The sequence below is a fragment of the Oncorhynchus mykiss genome, chromosome 19 (assembly GCF_057628025.1).
Source record: "Oncorhynchus mykiss isolate SJ-2025 chromosome 19, ASM5762802v1, whole genome shotgun sequence".
NCBI classification, from domain to species: domain Eukaryota; kingdom Metazoa; phylum Chordata; class Actinopteri; order Salmoniformes; family Salmonidae; genus Oncorhynchus; species Oncorhynchus mykiss.
The window spans coordinates 43,901,888-43,925,817 of record NC_143040.1 but is presented as its reverse complement, the minus strand read 5'-3'; the positions used below and the strand labels follow the sequence as shown (position 1 = coordinate 43,925,817).

Below are 23,930 nucleotides of genomic sequence, written 5' to 3'. Positions count from 1 at the left end.
GGCACATGAACATTCACATGTTCCAGAAGGCATTTCTGCGAGAAAAAAAAAAGTTTTACTTTCAAATGCCTCTCCTGTGAAGCAGTGACATGCGACATACCCTTAGTTTCCTGAAACTAGTTATTAGGGCTGGACATGCCGAGACATGAGTTCAGATTGGTCTGCCATGTAGCATGCTTCTGTCTATAACATGAGCTGGTCAGTATATAATCCTTTCTAACATGGATTTTTTTGAAAGATATCACGTAGTAGAACTGCAAAAGTGATAAGTGTCAGGTTAAGGATTTTATCTTTATTTAACTAGGCAAGTCAGTTAAGAACAAATTCTTATTTTCAAGGAGGGCCTAGTAACAGTGGGTTGCCTTGTTCAGGGGAAGAATGACAGATTTTTACCTTGTCAGCTTGGGGATTTGATCTTGCAACCTTCTGGTTACAAGTCCAACACTCTAACCACTAGGGTACCTGCCACCCCGGCAGTTTCCCTAGATAAGAATAATGATTAGAGTTAAGTGGTTACCCACTGGGCACATACTGGTTGAATCAGTGTTGTTATAATGTCATTTCAATGAAATTACGTTGATCCAATGTGGAATAGACATTGAATTGACATCTGCACCCAGTGGGTAGTGTTTAGGGGTTAAGGGGTTCTAAGGTTATGCTTAGGCTTAGAAGTAAATATGAACCATAACACTTTGAAAAATACTAAGGTGGTGATGTGATGAAAACAACATGTGACTAGGTTATTACAGTTTACACGTCCCCACGTTGATGTGATTCTACTATGGGTATTTTAGACACCGTGACACAATTCCAGCCTAACTCCAGTTGACGTTCATGTCAACGCTCTCACTGTTCTCAGGGCCTGCTGCCAAGCCACATGGCTCTTTCATCCTTCTCCTCATCCCCGTCTTCTGTGTACACCCGCCGGCCGGGTGTGTGTGTATTGACATATAAAACAAAAAAGATAATATTTTGAGTGTGATGGTAACGTCTCCTTTTACATCAATTTAAAAATTCACATGTGCGTTGTGTGTAAAATGTGATCAGTGTTAATTATAGATGAGTGTTCATGTTTTGGCCGGGTGCATTATTCATTGGTTTGAGCGTCTTCTGCACATGGCTCCCCTAATACTCCTCCTGTTTGCATGCCACTGCACTGTCACTCAGCCATATTTTATTGATGAACAGGATACAGAAACGGAACAGTACCACTTGCACAACTCTGCCTTGTCCTAAACATTGAGTGTGACTGTGTTGACGAGTGGGATTATTAGTAATTTACCGCTGTTCCATGTGTCCAAGCGCTGTGCTGTGATAGTTAATTTCATAACACATTGTTGTTGAGCTCAAGCGATGTAGAATTATCTCAATGTGAACACTGTAGTATAGTTAGAAGGCTGAAGGCAAGTATGCTGTGAGACAGAAGAACATTTTTATATTACTGAGATTTTAAGGTTTATTGTTCTGGCTGTGTAATAAAGTGAGACTTGGCCAATATGAGTAGTACTTTTGTTCAGATGTTTTCCTTTTTTATTAAGAGAGGAAAAGTCTGGTAAAAGAAGCCTTTCAATCCTGCCTCAAACTCGTTGAGTGGTAAATAAAGGACCCTTTCAGACTTTTCAAATTAGCATGGACTTCCTGAACTTTGGTTGAATGGAATAAGACAGTAGTTGTATTGCCACTCTTGTGGACAATTACACATTCAGGACAGACAAATCATGTTCCATCATGAAAGGAAGGCAAAAATGTTGTTTTCAATGCTGTGGCACTTCCCATTTTGTATTCTGTAGCACCCTATAATTTGCTTACACGTAAACAAGCAACAACCATCCTATGAGCAGAGCACTGCTTTGGAGTACGCGAAGGAACATCCATCTACATACATACACCTCATGCCTCAAGGACATATCCTACCGACAACGTCTTACTTTGTACTCTCGTTCTCTCTCTCTCTCTCTCTCTCTCTCTCTCTCTCTCTCTCTCCCTATATATCTGTCACACACTCACTGTAATATCAATTTCAAGTAGATATCATGAAAATGCGGTCTCTGTGCGTCCAAGAATGATCTTAGCTTACTTCTCTACACCTCAACGTTGTTCAGGGCATCATCGAGTGTGAACAGCTTAACTACCTCAACTACCTCACTGCTTTACTAACAATCATTCCTGTCTGCATAACTGGCACTTAGGTGAATTACTTTTGAATTACTTTAAGTATTTGAAGGTTTGGAGTGCTCTTAGATATTAATCTTAATATAGCCTATAATGAAAAACATGAAGGACATGTAATCACGTGAACATTAGAGTAGGTCACTTTTGCAGCTTCAAAATGACTATCAAATATATTTTCATAAAGAATGAGACATAAGATAATATAATAACACTTGACATCAAGTTCTTATACATGTATAGTAACTTTGTGATTATTACAATAGCAACATTGTTGTTAGATTTGGAAATTGCTTTATTTAATGACATAATAATGGAATTATTGCATAAGTGGAAAAAGGAACAGTCACAATTCCTCTTGTGTACAGTGTTATACAAATTACCAATTATTATGGTAACAACATGCTAATAAAATGTCTCTCCAAAAGTAATTACTGTTTTATTACACAGGCATAATAGCAGTTTAATGTTACGTGTTACTGAGAATGCTAAGAGTAACAAAACATGGCTATTAAGTGTCGAAAGGAAACTAAATATCCCAAAAATGCCTGCTTGAATCAACTAAAGCCAAGGTCGGTGGAAAATCATGTTTGTTTGTATTCTGAGTAAACTATCCCTTTAAAGATGGTATAGCGTTTGTTTGATTAAAAACTTGAGCTGGCGGACACCCAGAGAAAATTATTATATGTAGGTGCTGACTAATGGCTAATAAACTATAAGATATACAAATAAATAGAGTCGCACACTCTATACATTATCTCCCCAGTAATTTATTGGGTAAATCACCAACATTTTGTTATCACTGTGCCTTCTTCAGGGTGTGTGTTTGAAACAAGAGCGCTTACCCTCAGATGCAGTATTTTCAGGTATAATTCAATTAATTGCAGCTTTTGATATTTTCAGTGTATGCTGAAAGAGTCATACAGTAGTTGAGCGTCACAACTTATTTATACTTAGAGTATGTATACAAAATATAATTGGTCAATTGGTTTGACTTGATTATGTACACCTGGGGCAATGGACATTTAAGAGAATGTGTAGGTCAAATGTGACTGTCAGATAGACTGGAATAGTATTGGAGATTTTGTGCTCTATTCATTCTATTTCTATCTTCAACATGCCGTTACAGATACAGCCCTGCCATCAGTTGAAGGCAGTCAATCCAATAGTTTCAGAAAAGTAGTCACTTCCTGAGATTTGTGGCACTGATAAAATAATGTTTACTAAATCGAATCAAACCGAATTAAATGTTATTCGTCACATACACAGTTGACAGCAGGTATAAAAGGTGCAGTGAAATGCTTATGTGCTAGCTCCCTCACAAATGCAGTACATTAATGTAATCATTGTCAATAATAGGAATAATAGAGTCAAGTCAAAAACAACAAGTAATGGAAGTAATACTAGAGGTATGGAACTATATTACATACACTATCGTTCAAAGTCTGGGGTCACTTAGAAATGTCCTTATTTTTGAAAGAAAAGCACATTTTGTCCCCATTAAAATGACATCAAATTGATTAGGAATACATTGTTAATATTGTAAATGACAGGAAACGGTTGATTTTTAATGGAATATCTACATAGGTGTACAGAGGCCCATTATCAGCAACCGTCACTCCTGTGTTCCAATGGCACGTTGTGTCAGCTAATCCAAGTTTATAATTTTAAAAGGCTAAATGATCATTAGAAAACCCTTTTGCAATTATGGTAGCACGGCTGAAAACTGTTGTACCGATTAAAGAAGCAATAAAACTGGCCTTCTAGGCAGAGTTGCAAAGAAAAAGCCATACCTCAGACTGGCCAATAAAAAGAAAAGATTAGGATGGGCAAAATATCACAGACACTGGACAGAGGAACTCTGCCTAAAAAGCCAGCATCCTGGAGTCGCCTTTCCACTGTTGATTTTGAGACTGGTGTTTTGCGGGTACTATTTAATGAAGCTGCCAGTTGATGACTTGTGAGGCGTCTGTTTCTCAAACTAGACACTAATGTACTTGTCCTCTTGCTCATTTGTGCACCGGGGCCTCTGCCTCCTCTTTTTATTCTGGTTAGAGCCAGTTTGCGCTTTTCTGTGAAGGGAGTAGTACACAGCGTTGTACAAGATATTCAGTTTCTTGGCAATTTCTCTCATGGAATAGCCTTAATTTCTCAGAACAAAAATAGACTGACGAGTTTCAGAAGAAAGCGCTTTGTTTCTGTCCATTTTGAGCCTGTAATCGAACCCACAAATGCTGGTGCTCCAGATACTCAACTAGTCTAAAGAAGGCCCGTTTCATTACTTCTTTAATCAGTACAACAGTTTTCGGCTGTGCTAACATAATTGCAAAAGGGTTTTCTAATGATCAATAAGCCTTTTAAAATGGTAAACTTGGATTAGCTAACACAACGTGCCATTGGAACACAGGAGTGATGGTTGCTGATAATAGACCTTTGTATGCCTATCCGGATATTTCATAAAAAATCAGCCGTTTCCAGCTACGATAGTCATTTACAACATTAACAATGTCTACACTGTATATCTGATCAATTTGATGTTATTTTAATGGACAAAAAATGTGCTCTTCTTTCAAAAACAAGGACATTTCTAAGTGACCCAAAACCTTTGATTGGTAGTGTATATGGAAATCAATGGGTCCTGTTCAAAAGCAAAGCACTCAATAGGTAATTGGAGAATCATCAAAAAGTGATTTTTGAAGGTTCTCTGTCTCTATGTGTATAAACCATCACACGTAGCTGTCACTTAGAGATTGCGCTGAGATTTTAGATTCAGTAAAAATAGCTACTAATTTACATTCATGGGCATATTTGCATGGGTGTGACATTCTTTGTTTGTAATCCAATGCACATAAATCCATTACAATATCATATTTATTTCCTCCTCGTTCCTCCCTCCATCCTTTTTATTTCTGGTCCCCCCACACAAACACAAACAGCAGTATGTACAGCCTGAAAGAGAAATCAATGTTAAAAAATTACAGTGTGGTAATGAACATGATCCTGCTGTCTGCTTTGTCAGTGGGCAGCAGTGTTGCTTTCATTACCCTGTGGTGCTATGACCTTCCTATGTGCTCTGGAGACACGACCCCCCGTGATTAGAAAATCACACAGGCTGCCATGCCATGCAAGACTTTCTCTGGCGCTGCATGTCATGTGATTCATCGTGTCCCAAATGGCACCATATTCCCTATGCAGTGCACTACTTTTGTCCAGAGCCCTATGGACCCTGGTTTAAAGTAGTGCACTATACATGGAATAGGGTGCCATTTGGGTAACATATATTGACTCTGTACCTACCTTTCAAGGGCCCCTGTCATGTTATTAGTAGCCTGTCATGTGACGAGTACCTATTCTCCTTCATCGAAATTACATGTTATGCCAGATCATCCTATAGGCTAAATGAGGCCTTTTTCGTCAAACGGAGGTAATCACATAGCACGTGTATATGTTAGGCAAGCCTGTGGTTTTAACATGTTTCCGTGTCATGTATGCTCTGGCTGGCTATGATGATAGACCGTTATGTCGACATGATCACATTCCCTTTACAGCACAAAATAAAATTTCCCTGTCAGGTTTTTTCAACCTCATTACATTGATTTTATTTAATTTGCCCATCATCCTTCCTGTGAAGCCAGGCAGGCAGGCAGGCTGAGTGAGTAGCGAGACACTTATCTTCTCATTACATACTTTCCTCAGTGTAATTACAGCGGTGATATCTTCCCACGTGTCAGATATGTCCGCTGCAGTCCGCAGTTCAGGCTGAAGCATTATGAAACAGCTCCTCTGTTCTGCACTCCCACACACTTGTAATGCGGAGTAAGTGACCCAACACAGGGATGGCATGACTCATTCTGGGTATGGAGGAGAGGAGAACAGCAAGGGATGTGTTTAAAAGTAAAAAGCTCTGTCGTTCCACCTATTAGGTGCATTTTGAGTAGTGTAACGCGGTAAAAAAAAAGTTGTATCTAATTTTAACATTCTGTCATACACATGTTCAACTTAAGAAAAAAATGTTTTCCCATTTCAAGAGGTTAAATAAAAAAATGTCTATAGTAGTGAACTATTAAGTGCCAAATGAAGTAGGATTGACAACCTCACCTTAAATCATCCATAAATCCCCTTGTGACAGGGGGAATGGAAGCTTGTTGTGTACAACAGGGAAGGGCAATTGAATGCAAGCTTCACAAAAAATGTGAGATTGTTTAAACATTTCTTTGGGTGTTATGCTTGACCCACTCAGTTTTCCACCACAAAACACTAGAACATGGCCAAAAAGAGTAAAACTAGCTCACCTGCTTTTACACTATGATTTGACTATTAGATATTCAATGTTTCTTTTGTAAAATAAAAATTCCCCACCATATTAAAATGAGAGTTCAGATCACATAAAAGGGTTGACCTCAAAAATGAGGAAGAGTTCTTTTTCCCCTTAAAATGAATTACTAATAACATGAAATAAACAATAATCTTCTGAAATTACTTTGTAACAAAATAACTAGGGCTATGCAATGATGGTGAAAACTTGGATACTTGGATGTCTGAATTAAGCGGGTTAAAATCTTCCTAGAAGTCACAGAGGATACACAGAGGGACATGAAATTACGTCATATTGACTTTATTGTAAGCAGTTTCTAGTTGTACTGACATCATTTCAACCAGTTTTGACCCCTGGGTATTTCTTACTAAATGGCCCCATTATACTGGGAACTGATAAGTGTTCAAGACTGGGGTGGAATTTACTTTACTCAAGATGTTAGTGTTGCTGCTGGTGTAGTTTCTGGTGGTGAATGTCATGGTCCAGTTCAAATTATTAATTATCTATTTTTCTCTCCTCTCTGTCTTATGTTGCAGGTGTTTGAACCTGACTTACAATGGAAAAACTGCTGGTCTGTCTGTTGGTTATTGGAATGGCAGTGAAGGCCCAGATCTGTCCGAAGCGCTGTGTCTGTCAAATACTATCTCCCAATCTTGCAACCCTCTGTGCCAAAAAAGGTCTCCTCTTTGTCCCCCCGAACATTGACAGGCACACCGTGGAGCTACGGCTGGCAGACAACTTCGTCACCAGCATCAAGAGGAAAGACTTTGCCAACATGACCAGGTTGCAGGACCTCACCCTGTCAAGGAATACCATTAGCTTCATCACGCCACACGCGTTTTCTGACCTGGAGAACCTCCGCGCCTTGCACGTGAACAGCAACCGTCTGACCCGGATATCCAACGACACCTTTAGCGGCATGTCCAAGCTGCACCACCTGATCCTCAACAACAACCAGCTGATGTTGATCCACCTGGGGGCTTTCAATGATCTGCTGGCCCTGGAGGAGCTTGACCTGTCCTACAACAACTTGGAGTCTATCCCCTGGGAGGCTATCCAGAGGATGACGAGCCTCCACACCCTCAGCCTGGACCACAACATGATCGACTACATTCCTGAGGAGACCTTTTCTCTTCTGCAAAAGCTCAACCGCTTGGACGTAACCTCAAATAAGTTACAGAAGCTTCCTCCAGATCCTCTGTTCCAGCGGGCCCAGGTTTTGGCCACGTCTGGGATCATGAACCCTTCCTCGTTCGCACTGAGCTTCGGCGGGAACCCACTGCACTGCAACTGTGAGCTGCTGTGGTTGAGGCGCCTGAGTCGAGAGGATGATCTGGAAACATGCGCATCGCCGCAGCACCTCTCTGGACGCTATTTCTGGTCCATCCCAGAGGAGGAGTTCCTGTGTGAACCTCCTCTCATCACCCGGTACTCCCATGAGATGAGGGTGCTGGAGGGCCAAAGGGTGGCCCTGAGGTGCAAGGCCAGGGGGGACCCTGAGCCTGCCATACACTGGATCTCTCCAGAGGGGAAGCTGGTGTCGAACTCCTCCCGGACGTTGGTCTACACGAATGGAACCCTGGACATTTTGATCAGCACTGTGAAGGACACAGGATCCTTCACCTGCATCTCGTCCAACCCGGCGGGTGAGGCACATCAGACTGTTGAGCTGCTGATTATCAAACTCCCACACATCTCCAACAGCACCAACAACATCCAGGAGCCTGACCCTGGCTCTTCAGACATCTCCACGTCCACCAGGGCTGGGGCAAATGGCAGCAACCACACTGGAGACACCAAAACTAGTCCGGATAAGAGAGTGGTCATCGCTGAGGCCACATCTTCCACAGCACTCATCAAGTTCAACTTCCAGAGGAATATACCTGGGATCCGCATGTTCCAGATTCAGTACAATGGCAGTTATGATGACTCTCTTGTGTACAGGTAGGTTCCATTCAATCCCTTCAAATTATTTGTGCATGATTTGTGTATGAAATGTGTGGTGAAATGCGTAATGGCCCTAATGGATTTAATTTCAATCATCAAGTACACTTATAGTATAGGTTCAGAGATGTTTTGTATTTTTTCGATGGAGATTCATCTCAATCACGTTCACACACTATGCAAACACAAAAGTATGTTTTATAGGCTTTCAACCACTTGTTTGTAAAATCATCCTAACCATCCTGAACTAAGCAAGGCAACAAACTAAACAACCAAAACAAGTTTCAATTGCTAAGCAATTACAGTAGCCACGATATGAGATTTAAAAGATGTTTAGCTAGTAGCTGATTCTTAATTGTGGAGCGTTTTACAAAAACAACTAAATACATTTATAAATGGGAGTGGAATTACAAAAACAAAAAGATAATTTATATAAAATCCCAATGGTATTCCATTTGTTTTTTTTTAGATATTCTGTAATCCTTGAAAATATATTAGTAAAACACCCGCAAAGCAAAACCCCCAAATGGACTCGGGCGGGCCGTGTGACAGAGGGATCATGATCTCATATTGATTAAGATGAGATGAACTCTGCATTGTGAAGCAGCAGAGATGAACATAACTGCCATGTATTCTCTGTGATGTGAATAGGAGGTTATTAGATTTCAACGAGGTCGTCAGTGAAATGGCCCATTTTAGTCAGTTCAACACAAACTAATTCAGTCTGAACTACAATTAACTGGCACTGTAATGGACACACAAATTGATTCGGTCTCAATAACAAACAATTAGCTGTAACTCCAATGGGCAGGAGCAAACGGTCTTCGGTTAATTAACAAATACTGTACATCTGTCACTTTTTTTGTGTTGATCTAATAGAGAAGGATCAACCTATGTCACTGAGCAGCATCTATCCTCAGAGAGTAGAGAGTGGTGAACACCAGGCTTCTTTTAAAGGAGTTTCTAACATCATCTTCAGGTTGTGCATTGCTTAATCTGAACACTATTACAATACATTGTTTACCCTTATTTTTACAGGTAAATTGACCGAGAACACTATAATTTACAGCAATGCACTGGGGAATAGTTTCACTGGAGAGGAGGGTGGATGAATGAGCCAATTGGAAGCTGAGAATGATTAGGTGGCCATGATGGTATGAGGGCCAGATGAGGAATTTAGCCAGGATACCGGCGTTAACACCCCTACTCTTACAATATGTTTCTTGGGATCTTTAGTGACCACAGAGAGTCAGGAAAGACAGCACCCTAAACAAAGCAATGTTCCCAATCACAGCCCTGGGGCATTGGGATATTTTTTTAGAACAGAGGAAAAAGTGGCCCTCCAACGCAACTTACAGCAGAATCTGGTTTCCCATCCAGGGTCCAACCAGTTCCAACCCTGCTTAGCTTCAGAGGTAAGCCAGCAGTAGGATGCAGGTGGATATGCTGCTGGTGTCCAATAAATAAATGTTTTTAAAAAGCTTCACACTGTGTTGATATTGAGGATCACCATAGGTCTCTGGAGTACCTTGACCTTTTGAATAGCATATCTCCTGTCAATATATCCTACAAGCACAGGCCTTTTCGGTTTTATTGTAGTGTTCTCCATTGTTGTTTCACCTGCACACATTCATTTCCCTTTCAACATTATGCATTACTCAAAGAGGATGTGATAAAAAAAATCTGGGCATCAAACAAATTGTGTGACAAGTTTTATGTGCAAACAAATCAGGAGAATTAGGCTCTTTTAAAGCACTCCAACTCGTGCAATTTTAGCCAGCAAAAGGCCCTGTGGAACAGGTAATACCTGGCTCAGATCTGCTTAAGGTATAAAATAAACCACTTTATTCAAATGATATGGTTCCAATTTCCATTGCATATCTAATAAACACACTCCGGATAACATAACAATATTGTTGACATTTTACGTTGTCTGTCTCTCACGTGATTGTAAATGGGTTCAAACTAAAAGAATACAGATATTCCATTAGTTTTTCGATGACATGGCGGGATGGATTTTCGATGACTGTGCTGTGCTGTGCTATTTTCCACAGTGCCATGGCTTTCAAAACTATTAGTAGGGCACTTTACCATTGCCTGTTGGTAAATGTCAGGGAGGTCAACCTTCACGTGAAGTCACCCTACATGAAGTTATCTTGGTTTGAGCTCAGTACATGTTAATGGTAAATACATCAGTGGAAGTGTTGTTTACTTTTTGGGTGCTGTTTGGGTGCTGTTGTTTTTATCTTTTACATTTTAAGAGTTTAACGCAGTCATTTTCTTGACAATGTACACTGAGTATACCAAACATTAAAAACACATTTCTAATATATACTCCCCCTTCCCCTTTTGCCCTCAGAACAAACTAAATTCGTCGGGGCATGGGCTCTACAAGGTATCGAAAGCATTCGAAAGGAATGTTGGCCCAAGTTGACTCCAATGCTTCCCACAGTTTTGTCAAGTTGTCTGGATGTCCTTTGGGTGGTGGATCAATCTTGATACACACAGGAAACTGTTGAGCGTGAAAAACCCAGCAGCATTGCAGTTCTTGACACAAACCTGTGCGCCTGGCACCTACTACCATACCCCATTCAAAGGCACTTAAATATTTTGTCTTGCCCATTCACCCTCCACACATACAAAATCCATGTCCCTGGGGCGGCAGGGTACCCTAGTGGTTGGAGCACTGGACTAGTAAGCGGAAGGTTACAAGTTCAAACCCCTGAGCTGACAAGGTACAAATCTCTCATTCTGCCCCTGAACAGGCAGTTAACCCACTGTTCCTAGGCCGTCATTGAAAATAAGAATTTGTTGTTAACTGACTTTCCTAGTTAAATAAATAAATGTCTCAAAGCTTGAAAATACATCTACGTGGATTTAATAAGTGACATCAATAAGGGATTGTTGCTTTCACCTGGTCAGTCTATCTCATGGAAAGAGCAGGTGTTCTTAAAGTTTTGAATAATCAGTATCTGCTGATATGATTCAATTAATTTCATTGCTTTGGCAATGCAATCAGTTCCATATGGGTTTGAGTGTAGCAAAATCATAATCAACAAAGAAAAAGGATACAGAAGTTACAGAAGTTACCCCTTCAAATGAGTGGATTTGGCTGTTTCAGCCACACATGTTGCTGTCAGGTGTATAACATAGTGCACACAGCCATGCAATCTCCATAGACAGACATTGGAAATCGAATGGCCTTACTGAAGAGCTCAGTGACTTTCAACGTGGCACCGTCATAGAATGCCACCTTTCCAACCAGTCAGTTCATTAAATTGCTAGAGCTGCCCTGGGCAACTGTAAGTGTTGTTATTGTGAAGTGGAAAAATCTAGGAGTAACAACAGCTCGGCCCCGAAGTGGTAGGCCACACAAGCTCACAGTATGGGAACACCGAGTACAGAAGCACATGGCACAAAAAAATGTCTGTCATCAGTTAGAGCACTCACTACTGAGTTCCAAACTGCCTCTGGAAGCAACGTCAGCACAACAACTGTTCGTCAGGAGTTCATGAAATGAGTTTCCGTGGCCGAGCAGCCAGACACAAACCTAACATCACCATACGCAATGCCAAGTGTCGGCTGGAGTGGTGTAAAGCTTGCTGCCATTGGACTCAACAGCAGTGGAAATGCGTTGTCTGGAGCGATGAATCACGCTTCACCATCTGGCAGTCTGACGGGTGAATCTGGGTTTGGCCGATGCCAGGAGAACGCTACCTGCTCCAATGCATAGTGCCAACTTTAAAGTTTGGTGGAGGAGGAATAATGGTCTGGGGCTGTTTTTCATGGTTCGGGCTAGGCCTCTTTGTTCCAGTGAAGGGAAATCTTAACACTACAGTATACAATGACATTGTAGACGATTCTGTGCTTCCAACTTCGTGGCAACAGTTTGACAACACCCCGGTGCACAAAGCGAGGTCCATATAGAAATGGTTTGTTGAGATCGGTGTGGAAGAACTTGACTGGCCTGCACAGAACCCTGACCTCAACTCCATCGAACAACTTTGGGATGAATTGGAACGCTGACAGCGAACCAGGCCTAATCACCCAACATCAGTGCCTGACCTCACTAATGCTCTTGTGGCTGAATGGAAGCAAGTCCCTGCAGCAATGTTCCAATATCTAGTGGTATTCAGGTTGGGGTGTAGGGTTTGAAAATAGCCTGAAGGTAGGGAAGGGCAGTTCCTCTTGCTGCTCTACAGGCAAGTACCATGGGGTTGGTACATTAGAAGCCAAACGATGTTCAGAAGTATGAATGACATTCGCATTCACCCAGTCAATGTGTGCTGTCTAATGTTATACAGGAATATTGCACACAGACATGGTATAACAAGTAACGTTGTTTATTTTAGGATTTATTACTCTCCAAAAATAGATTCATTTAATGAAGCACAGCATTGTCATTTTGGGATAATGATATATGTTAAACAATGTTTTTTTTAAATACAGCAACTAGGATTGTTTTAAGAATATAGGAAAATGCTTCTCAACAGCAGAAGCACATTTGGAACAATTGGTAAAAAAAATATCATGCATGAATGACATGAGCTGTCCTTATAACAACTTTTATTTGAATCCACATTGATATCTTTCCTTTGTCCTTCTCTCCTCTCAGAATGATTCCCCCCACAAGCAAAAACTTCCTAGTCAATAACCTGGCTGCTGGAACGTCGTATGACCTGTGTGTTCTGGCCATATACGACGACGGTATCACTTCCCTCACCGCCACCCGCGTGGTGGGCTGCGTCCAGTTCACCACCGAGTCTGAGTACCTGCGCTGTCACTTCATGCAGTCCCAGTTCCTGGGAGGCACCATGATCATCATCATCGGCGGCATCATCGTGGCCTCCGTCCTCGTCTTCATCATAATCCTCATGATCCGCTATAAGGTCTGCAACACCAGTGACTCGGGCAAAGGCACATTGGTCACCAACGTCCACTCCCAGACCAATGGGGCACAGTCTCAAGGGTGCACCGTCAATCCCTCTGTCTCCAAACAGGCCATGGGAGGGTCGGGGTCAGAGGGAGGGGGAGGGGGAGGAGGGTCTATAAAGGCCGCTGGGCACGCGCCAGACACTCTGACGGACTCATCTGAGACCTCTCTCCCAGACTGCTCCACTGCTACTTCTCTGGTGAGCCAGAGCTGGAACACGCCTGGCTCCTCAGGGTCTCTGAAGCCAAAGCGCAAGCCTGCGCCAAAGCCCTCCGCTACTGCTTCTGTCACCCCTGAGCCCAAGATAGAGGCACTCCCTAACGCTGAGACCCAGAACACCAACCGCAACAACTCCACGGCTCTGCAGCATCCCCCCGCCCCGGTATTCCACTCCCCCCTACCCTACTCACGCATCAAGGACACGCCCATATTAAGACGCGCACACCCCAGACCATCCTCCAAGTACCTGACCTTACCGGTGGAAGGGGTGCGGGCCAAACGTAGGTACTCTCTAAACGAGGACTCGTCCAAGCACCACTGCTACATTGGGGTAACAAAACTTGGGAATATGTGGTCTAAGCGGAGTAAGTCCATGAATGGGATGCTACTTCAACAGGAAAATATAGACAGTGGCAAGGCCACCTTTTCCAGTTCAGAGTGGATTCTAGAAAGTACTGTGTGACTTTTCTGTTTGTATGTATGTGTGTGATTGAATGTGTGTGTGGGGACATCTGTTTTTGATTCTTTAGATTTTTTTTGCGTTTCAGTTTACTTTTATTTTTCTAAAACCAATAGTAAAACGGATGCTTGCCTTGTAGTAATCAGAATTTCATCAATGTTCTCCTCTGATGTGGAGAATCTCCAGCAGCTCCGAGCCCAGTGCTCGGCAGTCCATGCAGTGTTTTCATACCCATACAAAAAATTGAGAAAAATAAATCCAACACACCCACCCAGTTATACAGTACATACACCCAGTGTTGTCGTTGTGGCAAGAGAAAAGCATTGGTGCCTTCCTCTGCATTACAGTTTTCCTCTTGCAAGGAGCACCAATAGGATTTCAGTTGTCCCTGACATGGGATTTGGGATCGAGAGGAACATGAGAGATTTCACAAAAAGCCTTTCTATTACAGGGAAATAATTACCTGCATATAGAGACAACACAAAAAACAACTATCAAAGCCTTGTTACTGGACCTCTTAATAAATTGATATTTTTTAAAGAACAATTCAAGCTTTCTTTTCAGTGACATTGATATTGCCTTTGTTTTAAGGCACAAAAAAGCCCTGTACAGAGAAACAACATCTGCTGTGTTGTTATGTTGTGTAAAATAAAATAAAAATGAAACAAGTATGTTTTGTTGGTTTTGTGTTGGTAAATACATTTCTAATCTCTTCATCCCAGACAGGTATATTTTCAGACAAGCCCTACCATACCTACACAATTCGATAATGTTCAATGTAACCTAACCAACCCCAAACTTTTTTGTGTTCCCAAAGCTTGTCAAAATGTTCCTCTGACCTACCAGATAAACCAAGCAAATTTTTTAAGACTCAATCTGTAGTCTTTAGCCACAGCCCTAAAAGACCTAGAGTTATCTATACCAAGATAAGACAATTGCACTTATTGCAACATGATACTACAGTATCAGAATTTATGAAGGCTGATAGAAAATAACTACTGATGTATGGGGACTCAAGTCAATGTTTCAGTAGCCAATCCATTTTATTAGATACCGCTTACATTCATGTAGCATGGAAACTGACGTGCAGGTTGATGTTTCTCACTCACGGTACCTAAGGACTCCACCTCAGGAGATTTTAATCAATCTGATGCCAGAAACATGAAGCCTGCCATGTACTGTACCAGTAGAAAAAGGATTTACATGTTTTAGTACAATTCAGGAAGGGGTTAATAAATGATTCCACACGAAACCCAGATACCTGAGCCTGGTGCACAATGCTACTGAACTCATAATGTGCTCAGTGACATAGGATAGGATGAATATAAATCACTTTAATATCCCGAGGGGAAATTGTCTTAGACACAGTACTGTTGTATACAAAATAAGCACAGCACATTACACACTCAACATTATACATACATTGCATGTTACCTATGTCATACTTTTCGGTGTTGTTGAATGAATACTTGATGAAATTAAGTCATTACAACTATATAATAATCAATTTGTTTTAATTATTTCATTTCAACCAGATTTGCCTGCTGGGATGAGTGTAATGTCAGGTTTCTTACATGCTCCCATGTGTATCAATTCACTACGTTTTCTGCATTGGTCTTCTCTTTCTTACGTCAAAGCAGTAGTGTATGTTGACTCAAAGACTTGAAAGGTGAGTGAACTCTGGGTACATTTTTTGCAAAATCTTTAAATATTTAATTCTACTGGGCTATAGCTATATAATGCAATTGCAAACCATGCCTATAAGTGTCAGCAGGTACACAGAAGTGAGGTGATAATAAATGGGAAAAACAACAGATAAAGTGCCTTCAGAAAGTATTCATATCCCTTGACTTGTTCCACATTTAGTTGTGTTACAGCCTGATTTCAAAATTAATTAAATGTTTTTTTTTTCACATCGATCTACACACAATATTCCATATTGACAAAGTGAAAACATGTTTTTAGAAATGTTGACAAATTTATTGAAAATTAAATACAGAAATATCTAATTTATACATACTGTACGTATTCACACCCCTTAGTCGATACTTTGTAGAAGCACCTTTGGCAGCGATTACACCTATGAGTCTTACTGGGTAAGTCTCTAAGAGCTTTCCACACCTGAATAGTGCAACATTTGCCCATTATTCTTTTCAAAATTCTTCAAGCTCTGTCAAATTGGTTGTTGATCATTGCTAGACAACAATTTTCAGGTCCCCAAGACCAGAATTGACTATGGGAGGCGCACAGTACTACATAGAGCCAAGACTACATGGAACTCTATTCCAAATCAAGTAACTGATGCAAGCAGTAAAATTGGCTTTAAAAAAACATAAAAAAACACCTTATGGAACAGCGGGGACTGTGAATCAACACAAACATAGGCACAGACACATGCATACACACACACACAATAACATACGCACTATACATGCACATGGATTTATTACTGTATATTTTGTGGCAGTGGTGGAGTAGGGGCCTGAGGGCACACAGTGTGTTGTGCAATCTTTTAAAATTGTATAAACTGACTTAATTTTGCTGGACCCAAGGAAGAGTAGCTGCTGCCTTTGCAGCAGCCAATGGGGATCCATGATAAATACAAAATACACATTTTCAAATAGATTTTCAAGTCACATCTGTAACTCAGCTACTCAGGAACATTTATAGACTTCTTGATAAGCAACTCCAGTGTATATTTGGCCTTGTGTTTTAGGCTATTGTCATGCTGAAAGGTGAATTTATTTCTCAGTGTCTGGTGGAAAGCAGACTGAACAAGGTTTCCACTAGGACTTCGCCTATGCGTAGCTCCATTCCATATTTTTTTTAAACTCCCCAGTCCTTCACAATTGCATGCATACCCATAACATGATGCAGCCACCACTGTGCTTGAAAATATGGAGAGTGGTACTCAGTAATGTGTTGTATTGGATTTGCCCCCCAAAAATACTTTGTATCCAGAACAAAAATATAATTGCTTTGGCACATGTTTAGCATTATTACTATAATGCCTTGTTTGCAAACAGGATGCATGTTTTGGAATCTTTTTTTATTATGTACAGGCTTCCTTCTTTTCCCTCTGTCAATGAGGTTTGTAATGTGGAGTAACTACAATGTTGTTGATCCATCCTCACTTTTCTCCTATCACAGCTATTATCACTAGAACCACTGGGCCTCGACAGACCCCCCAACAGACCCCCCTAAAAGTTTAATTAATTCATCTCATATATGATACAGAACAAAGTATAATTTGGTTGTGTTCATGAAGGCCTATTTTTTATTTTATTTTAAATAAAACAATAGCATTTCCATTAGTTCTTGTAACTGCAGGCTATATGTAAAAACTATAAAAAACTAAAAACATAACATTTCAAGTGTTCAATCCATTTTATTTGTGGAGTGACTTTTTACAACTGTGAAACAGAAAGCATACAGTATGTCTTGGAACACAATAACAGCTGAATATTATAAGGACATAATACATAAAACATACCACAACCACCAAGAATCGCGGTCAAATGATGAAAACATCAGTAGCCTAAATATCATTATAAGCGCCAAGTGGCCTTGATTAATAGTGAAACTCAAAATAAATAATGGCGTTATAGTAACTATAAGTGTTGATATGACAGCAGGGGGAACAAAGTTTCAGACAAAACAACTTACATACACTAACACAACATTGAACAAAACTATAGACACACATACAGTACAACAATGACATATTATTGTAAAGAAACACAAATGTCATAACTACAAAACAGCTGTCCTAAAGACAATTACACTCTTCTATGATATTTACATCAACCAAGTGTTTAAACTCCACCAATGTGAATAGATCATCAAATTTTAAAATGTTCAGAAGAGAATTCCAGGACCACGGAGCTGAGTAACTAAAACTATTTCTACCATGACCTGTTCTAATTCTAGGTACTGTTAAAAGCAAATGAGGACCGTCATTTATATTTATTTACTGACTGTCACGCCCTGACCTTAGAGCTTTCTATGTTCCCTTTTCTATGTTTTTGTATTTCTTTGTTTTGGTCGGGTATGGTTCTCAATCAGGGACAGCTGTCTATCGTCGTCTCTGATGGGGAACCATACTTAGGTAGCTTTCTCACCACAGGGTTTTTGTGGGTAGTTAATTTCTGTTTAGTGTTTTCACCTTACAGGACTGTTTCGTCATTTGCTTGTTGATTTTCGTTATAGTGTTCAGTTTTAATAAAACAAGCATGAACACTTACCACGCTGCTCTTTGGTCCGATGATTCCTCTTCTTCAGACAACGAATACCATTACACTGACCTGATTTAGAAGGAACAGCGATAAAGTGGCATTTTACCCAATATGATCTTATAAATCAGTGTATACTGATTGTATACACTGATTGTGTTTAAGCCGACGCAAGGTCAATGACAACCAGTGATGACCTTTTTATATTCTTAATTCCATTCCTTTACTAGATTTGTGTGTATTGGGTATATGTTGTGTAATTGTTAGATATTACTTGTTAGATATTACTGTACTGTCAAAGCTAGAAGCACAAGCATTTCGCTACAGCCCCAATAACATCTGCTAAACATGTGTATGTGACCAATTAAATTTGATTTGACCAGCCAATGTCGCTTTACAGATCGCAATGATGTATTTGACATTTTTGATTGGGAATGAACCTGAGGGACACATGATATACTGAATCAATTGCTCTCAGGGTAGTGGTTTAGACCTGCATATATATAACATCACTAAAGTCTAAAGCCGCCAGTAATGTACATCGTACCAGCATCTTCCTGGCCTCCAGAGAAAAACAAGCCTTATGCCAGTAATGAAAAACTATTTTTAGCTTGAGCTTCCTTATCAAGTTCTCCACATGAACAGTGAAGCTCTGCTTGTCATCCACCCAAATATTTGTACACTTTGTCTTGCTCTATAGTATGTCCATCCAATGTAGCAATGACATGATTAGTTACATGCCTGGCATTTGAAAATACCATTAATTTTGTTTAACCCGAATTCAGAACCAGCTTCAAATCATACAGATTCTGTTGTATGGTGTTAAATGATCTTTGGGCATTTTCAAAAGCTAAAGATAAACTACAAGCACTTGAATAAAGAACAGTATCATCTGAAAAAAATGAACATCTGCTGTTTCAATATGATCCCCAATGTTGTTGATACACAAAATGAACAACAGTGGGTCCAAAATAGAACATTGTGGAACACCTGAGCACAACTCTATGGACCAAGATTTACAACTATCCGCCATTACACATTGAGTACGATTTGATAGGTAATTTATAAACCAACCTAGAGCATGACTAGTAATTCCACAACATTTTAACCTTTGCACCAACACAGCATGGTCCACGGTGTCAAATGTCTTCGACAAATCAATTAAGACAGACACGCAATGTAACTTCTTGTCAAGAGCACAGTGGATGTCATTTAAAAAATTAAATGTTGCTGAAACAGTGCTGTGGCTAGACCTAAAACCTGATTGCGTTCCATTTAAGATATTGTTTTCTTTGAGGTAAGCCATCAGCTGCCTACTAACTAAGGACTCCAGTACCTTAGACAGTATAGACCATTTTGATATGGGTCGATAGTTGTCAAGTAGTGAAGGATCTCAACCTTTCAAGAGAGGCAGTACAAAAGCAGATTTTTAAAACTTCTTATGGCTAGGGTACTTTTTTTCAGAATTTCCGCCTGACAGACGTGCCCAAAGTAAACTTCCTGTTACTCAGGACCAGAAGCCAGGATATACATATAATTGGTACCCAGGATTTGCATATAATTGGTGCCATTGGATAGAAAACACTTTGAAGTTTGTAGAAATGTTAAAATAATGTATGAGACTAACACAATTGATATGGTAGGAGATAATCCAAAGAAAAAGCAACCAGAATTGTTTTTTTGAGACCCTATGCTCTTTCAATGGAAAGCTATAGGTCCTATGCAATTCCAGCTCCCAGATTGCAATTCCTATGGCTTCCACTAGATGTCAACAGTCTTTGTTCAAGGTTTCAGGCTTGTTTTCTCCAACGCAAGGAAGAAATTAGAGTTTTGGTCCTGGGAGTCACAGTTGGAAATCAGTCTGTGGGCGCGCGATTAGCACTTGCTCATTTCACTTTTCTATTGAACATACTTCTTTCCGTATGAAATATCATAGTTTAATTACATTTTATGGTACCCGAGGATTAAATAGCAACGTAGTTTGACTTGTTTTAACAAAGTTTAGCGGTAGCTTTTTGGATTCCTTTGTCTGCATGTTGAACTCAAATCGATGGTGCCAACTAAACTGACCTTTTGGGATATAAAAAAGGATTTATCTATCAAAACGACCATGCATGTTGTAGCTGGGACCCTTTGGATTGTAAATCAGAGGGAGATTTTCAAAAAGTAAGTGATTATTTAATCGCTATTTGTGATTTTATGAAGCCTGTGCTGGTTGAAAAATATGTTGATGTGGGGTGCCGTCCTCAAACAATCACATGGCATGCTTTCGCTGTAAAGCCTATTGTAAATAGGACAATGCAGTTCGATTAACGAGAATTGAAGCTTTTAACCGATATAAGACACTTTTATGTACCTCGATGTTTAATATCCATTTTTACCATTATTTATTTGAATTGCGCGCCCTCCAATTTCACCCGGAAATTGTTGACAGTTGTCCCGCTGACGGGACACCTAGTCCTAAGAAGTTTTAAATTAACATCAAGCGTGAGGTTAAACATATATGTTAAGGGGGAGCAATGATGTATGCAGCTAGGTGTAGGATGGGGTCCAGATCATCAGGGCCAGGGAATTTCTTTCTATCAATTTTTTCTCTCTAGTTCTGTGTGTGATATTAAGATTCTAACATCGACAGCGTGATATATAGACTTATTTCGGAAAAGTGAAGGATGAACAAGGAGTAATATAAATAAATAACTAATAAGCAGTCAAAATGACTGCTTTAGTGGTTCTAGTGTTAAAGGGAGATGGGGGTGCATATCGCATATTGACGAATATATACGAGTCTATTCAAAATTCTAAACAAATCTGTTAAAAGAATCAAGCACAGTACTGACAGCAGTCATCTAGCTTGGCCTACCCACTAGTGAGCCAGGTCAAGACCATCCGAATTCGTTTTTCCCAACAAAAGGGGTTTATTACAGACACAAATACCCCTCAGTTTCATCAGCTGTCAAGGTGGCTGGTCTCAGACGCACTGCCAACATCTCTAAAATGACATTGGAGGCGGCTTATGGTAGAGAAATGAACATGTAATTCTCTGGCAACAGCTCTGTGGACATTCCTGCAGTCAGCATGCCAATTGCACACTCCCTCAAAACTTGAGACATCTGTGGCAATGTGTTGTGTGATAAAACTGAGCATTTTAGGGAGGCCTTTTATTGTCCTGAGTACAAGGTGCACCCCTGTAATGATTATGCTGTTTAATCAGCTTCTTGATTTGCCACACCTGTCAGGTGGATGGACTATCTTTGCAAAGGAGAAATGCTGACTAATAGGGATGTAAATGTAGCCGATGTGAAATGGCTAGCTAGTTAGCGGTGGTGCGCACTAGTGGCGTTTCAATCGGTGACGTCACTTGCTCTGAGACCTTGAAGTAGTGGTTCCCCTTGCTTTACAAGGACCGCAGCTTTTGTGGAGCGAAGGGTAACGATGCTTCGAGGTTGACTGTTGACGTGTGCAGAGTATCCCTGGTTCGCGCCCAGGTTGGGGCGAGGGGACGGACTAAAAAGTCTATACTGTTACATCGATGCTGTTGACCCGGATCACTGGTTGCTGCGGAAAAGGAGGAGGTCAAAAGGGGGGTGAGTGTAACGGATGTGAAATGGCTAGATAGTTAGCGGTGGGGCACGCTAGTGGCGTTTCAATCGGTGACGTCACTTGCTCTGAGACCTTGAAGTAGTGGTTCCCCTTGCTCTACACGGGCCGCGGCTTTTGCAGGGCAAGGGGAACCACTACTTCAAGGTCTCAGAGCAAGTGACGTCACCGATTGAAACGCCACTAGTGCGCCCCACCGCTGACTAGCTAGCCATTTCAAATCTGTTACATAAACACATTTCTTTACACAATTTGAGAGAAATACGCTTTTTTGGAAAATGTTTTTTTTTTATATTTCTGTGAACTTTATTATCAGCTCATGAAACATGGAACCAACACTTTACATGTTGCGTTTATATTTTTATTCAGTATATAATCAAAAAATATATGCTACAAGTTTTGCATGTGATACTGCCATGGTAAAGCTACAGGCATATGGACTAGAATAGGAAACGTAATTTCTGCCAAATGTGTAGCAAATTCATGATAACTGTTATTTTGAGTAAAACAGTCAATGCAGTTCTGATACATAGGCAATTAGTGTTCCAACAAAGTACAGCAATTGTTGAATAATGGAACTACCGGGGCTATAGCAACCCCTCTAGACCAGGGGTGTGGAATTCAAAGTCCGTTTTCATTCTACTCTCCTAGACCAATACAGAACCAGTAGCAGTATGTGGGGAAAATCAGTGGGTAAGCCAAGCCAGTAAAAAAGCCATATTACAACTTACAGTGCATCAGGAAAGTATTCAGACACCTTGACTCATTCCACATTTTGTTACATTGCAGCATTATTATAAAATTGATTCAATAGTTGTTTTCCACCCAATCTACACCCAATACCCCATAATGACAAAGCAAAACCAGGTTGTTAAAATTTCAAATAAATGAATTACAAATAAAAAAATAATATATTACATTTACTAAAGTATTCAGACCCTTTAAGTACTTTGTTGAAACACCTTTGGCAGCGATTACAGCCTACAGTCGTCTTGGGTATGAAGCTCAAGCTTGGCACACCTGTATTTGGGGAGTTTCCCCCATTCATCTCTGCAGATCCTCTCAAGCTCTATTTTCAGGTCTCTCCAGAGATATTCTATCAGGTTCAAGTCCGGGCTCTGGCTAGGCCAGTCAAGGACATTCAGAGACTTTTCCCAAAGCCACTCCTGGTTTGTCTTGGCTGTCTGCTTAGGGTCTGTGTCCTGTTGGAAGGTAAACCTTCACCCCAGTCTGAGGTACTGCATGCTCTGGAGCAGGTTTTCATCAAGGATCTTGCTGTACTTTGCTCCATTCATCTTTCCCTCGATCCTGACTAGTCTCCCAGTCCCTGCCGCTGAAAAACATCCCCAAAGCATGATGTTACCACCATGCTTCCCTTTAGGGATGGTGCCAGGTTTCCTCCAGACATTCTGGCCAAAGAGTTCAATCTTGGTTTCATTACACCAGAGAATTTTGTTTCTCATGGTCTGAGAGTCCTTTAGGTGCCTTTTGGTAAACTCCAAGTGGCCTGTCATGTGCCTTTTACTGAGGAGTGGTTTCCATTTGACCACTCTACTATAAAGGCCTGATTGGTGGAGTGCTGCAGAGATGGTTTGTCCTTTTGGAAGGTTCTCCCATCTCCACAGAGGAACTCTGGAGCTCTTTCAGAGTGACCATCAGGTTCTTGTTCACCTCCCTGACCAAGGCCCTTCTCCCCCGATTATTAAATTCCTTTGGCGTCATGGCTTGGTTTTTGCTCTGAAGTGCACTGTCAACTGTGTGTGCCTTGCCAAATAATGTCCAATAAATGTAATTTACCACAGATGGACTCGAATTAAGTTATAGAATCATCTCAAGAATGATCAATGGATACAGGATGCACTGAGCTCAATTTTGAGTCACATAGCAAAGGGTCTGAATTGTAATGTAAATAAGTGTTTAAAAACCCATTTTTGCTTTGTCATTATGGGGTATTGTGTAGATTGATTAGGGAAAACATGTATTTAATCAATTTGATAATCAGGCTGTAACGTATCAAAATGTGGAAAATAGAAGGGGTCTGAGTACTTTCCTAATGCACTG

The 23,930-nt window shown here is 40.6% G+C and overlaps 1 protein-coding gene across 1 annotated transcript in view; it reads left to right on the top strand.

Annotated features, from left to right (window-relative positions):
- LOC110497721 (leucine-rich repeat and fibronectin type-III domain-containing protein 5) overlaps window positions 1-14,710 on the top strand; it is a 56,780-nt gene extending 42,070 nt beyond the window's left edge. The window contains exons 2-3 of the mRNA XM_021574034.3: window positions 7,021-8,428; window positions 13,044-14,710. Of these exons, the coding sequence (XP_021429709.1) occupies window positions 7,041-8,428; window positions 13,044-14,043 (2,388 nt within the window). The 5' untranslated portion in view covers window positions 7,021-7,040 and the 3' untranslated portion in view covers window positions 14,044-14,710. The remainder of the gene's footprint in view (window positions 1-7,020; window positions 8,429-13,043) is intronic.
- Window positions 14,711-23,930: the final 9,220 nt, after the last annotated feature.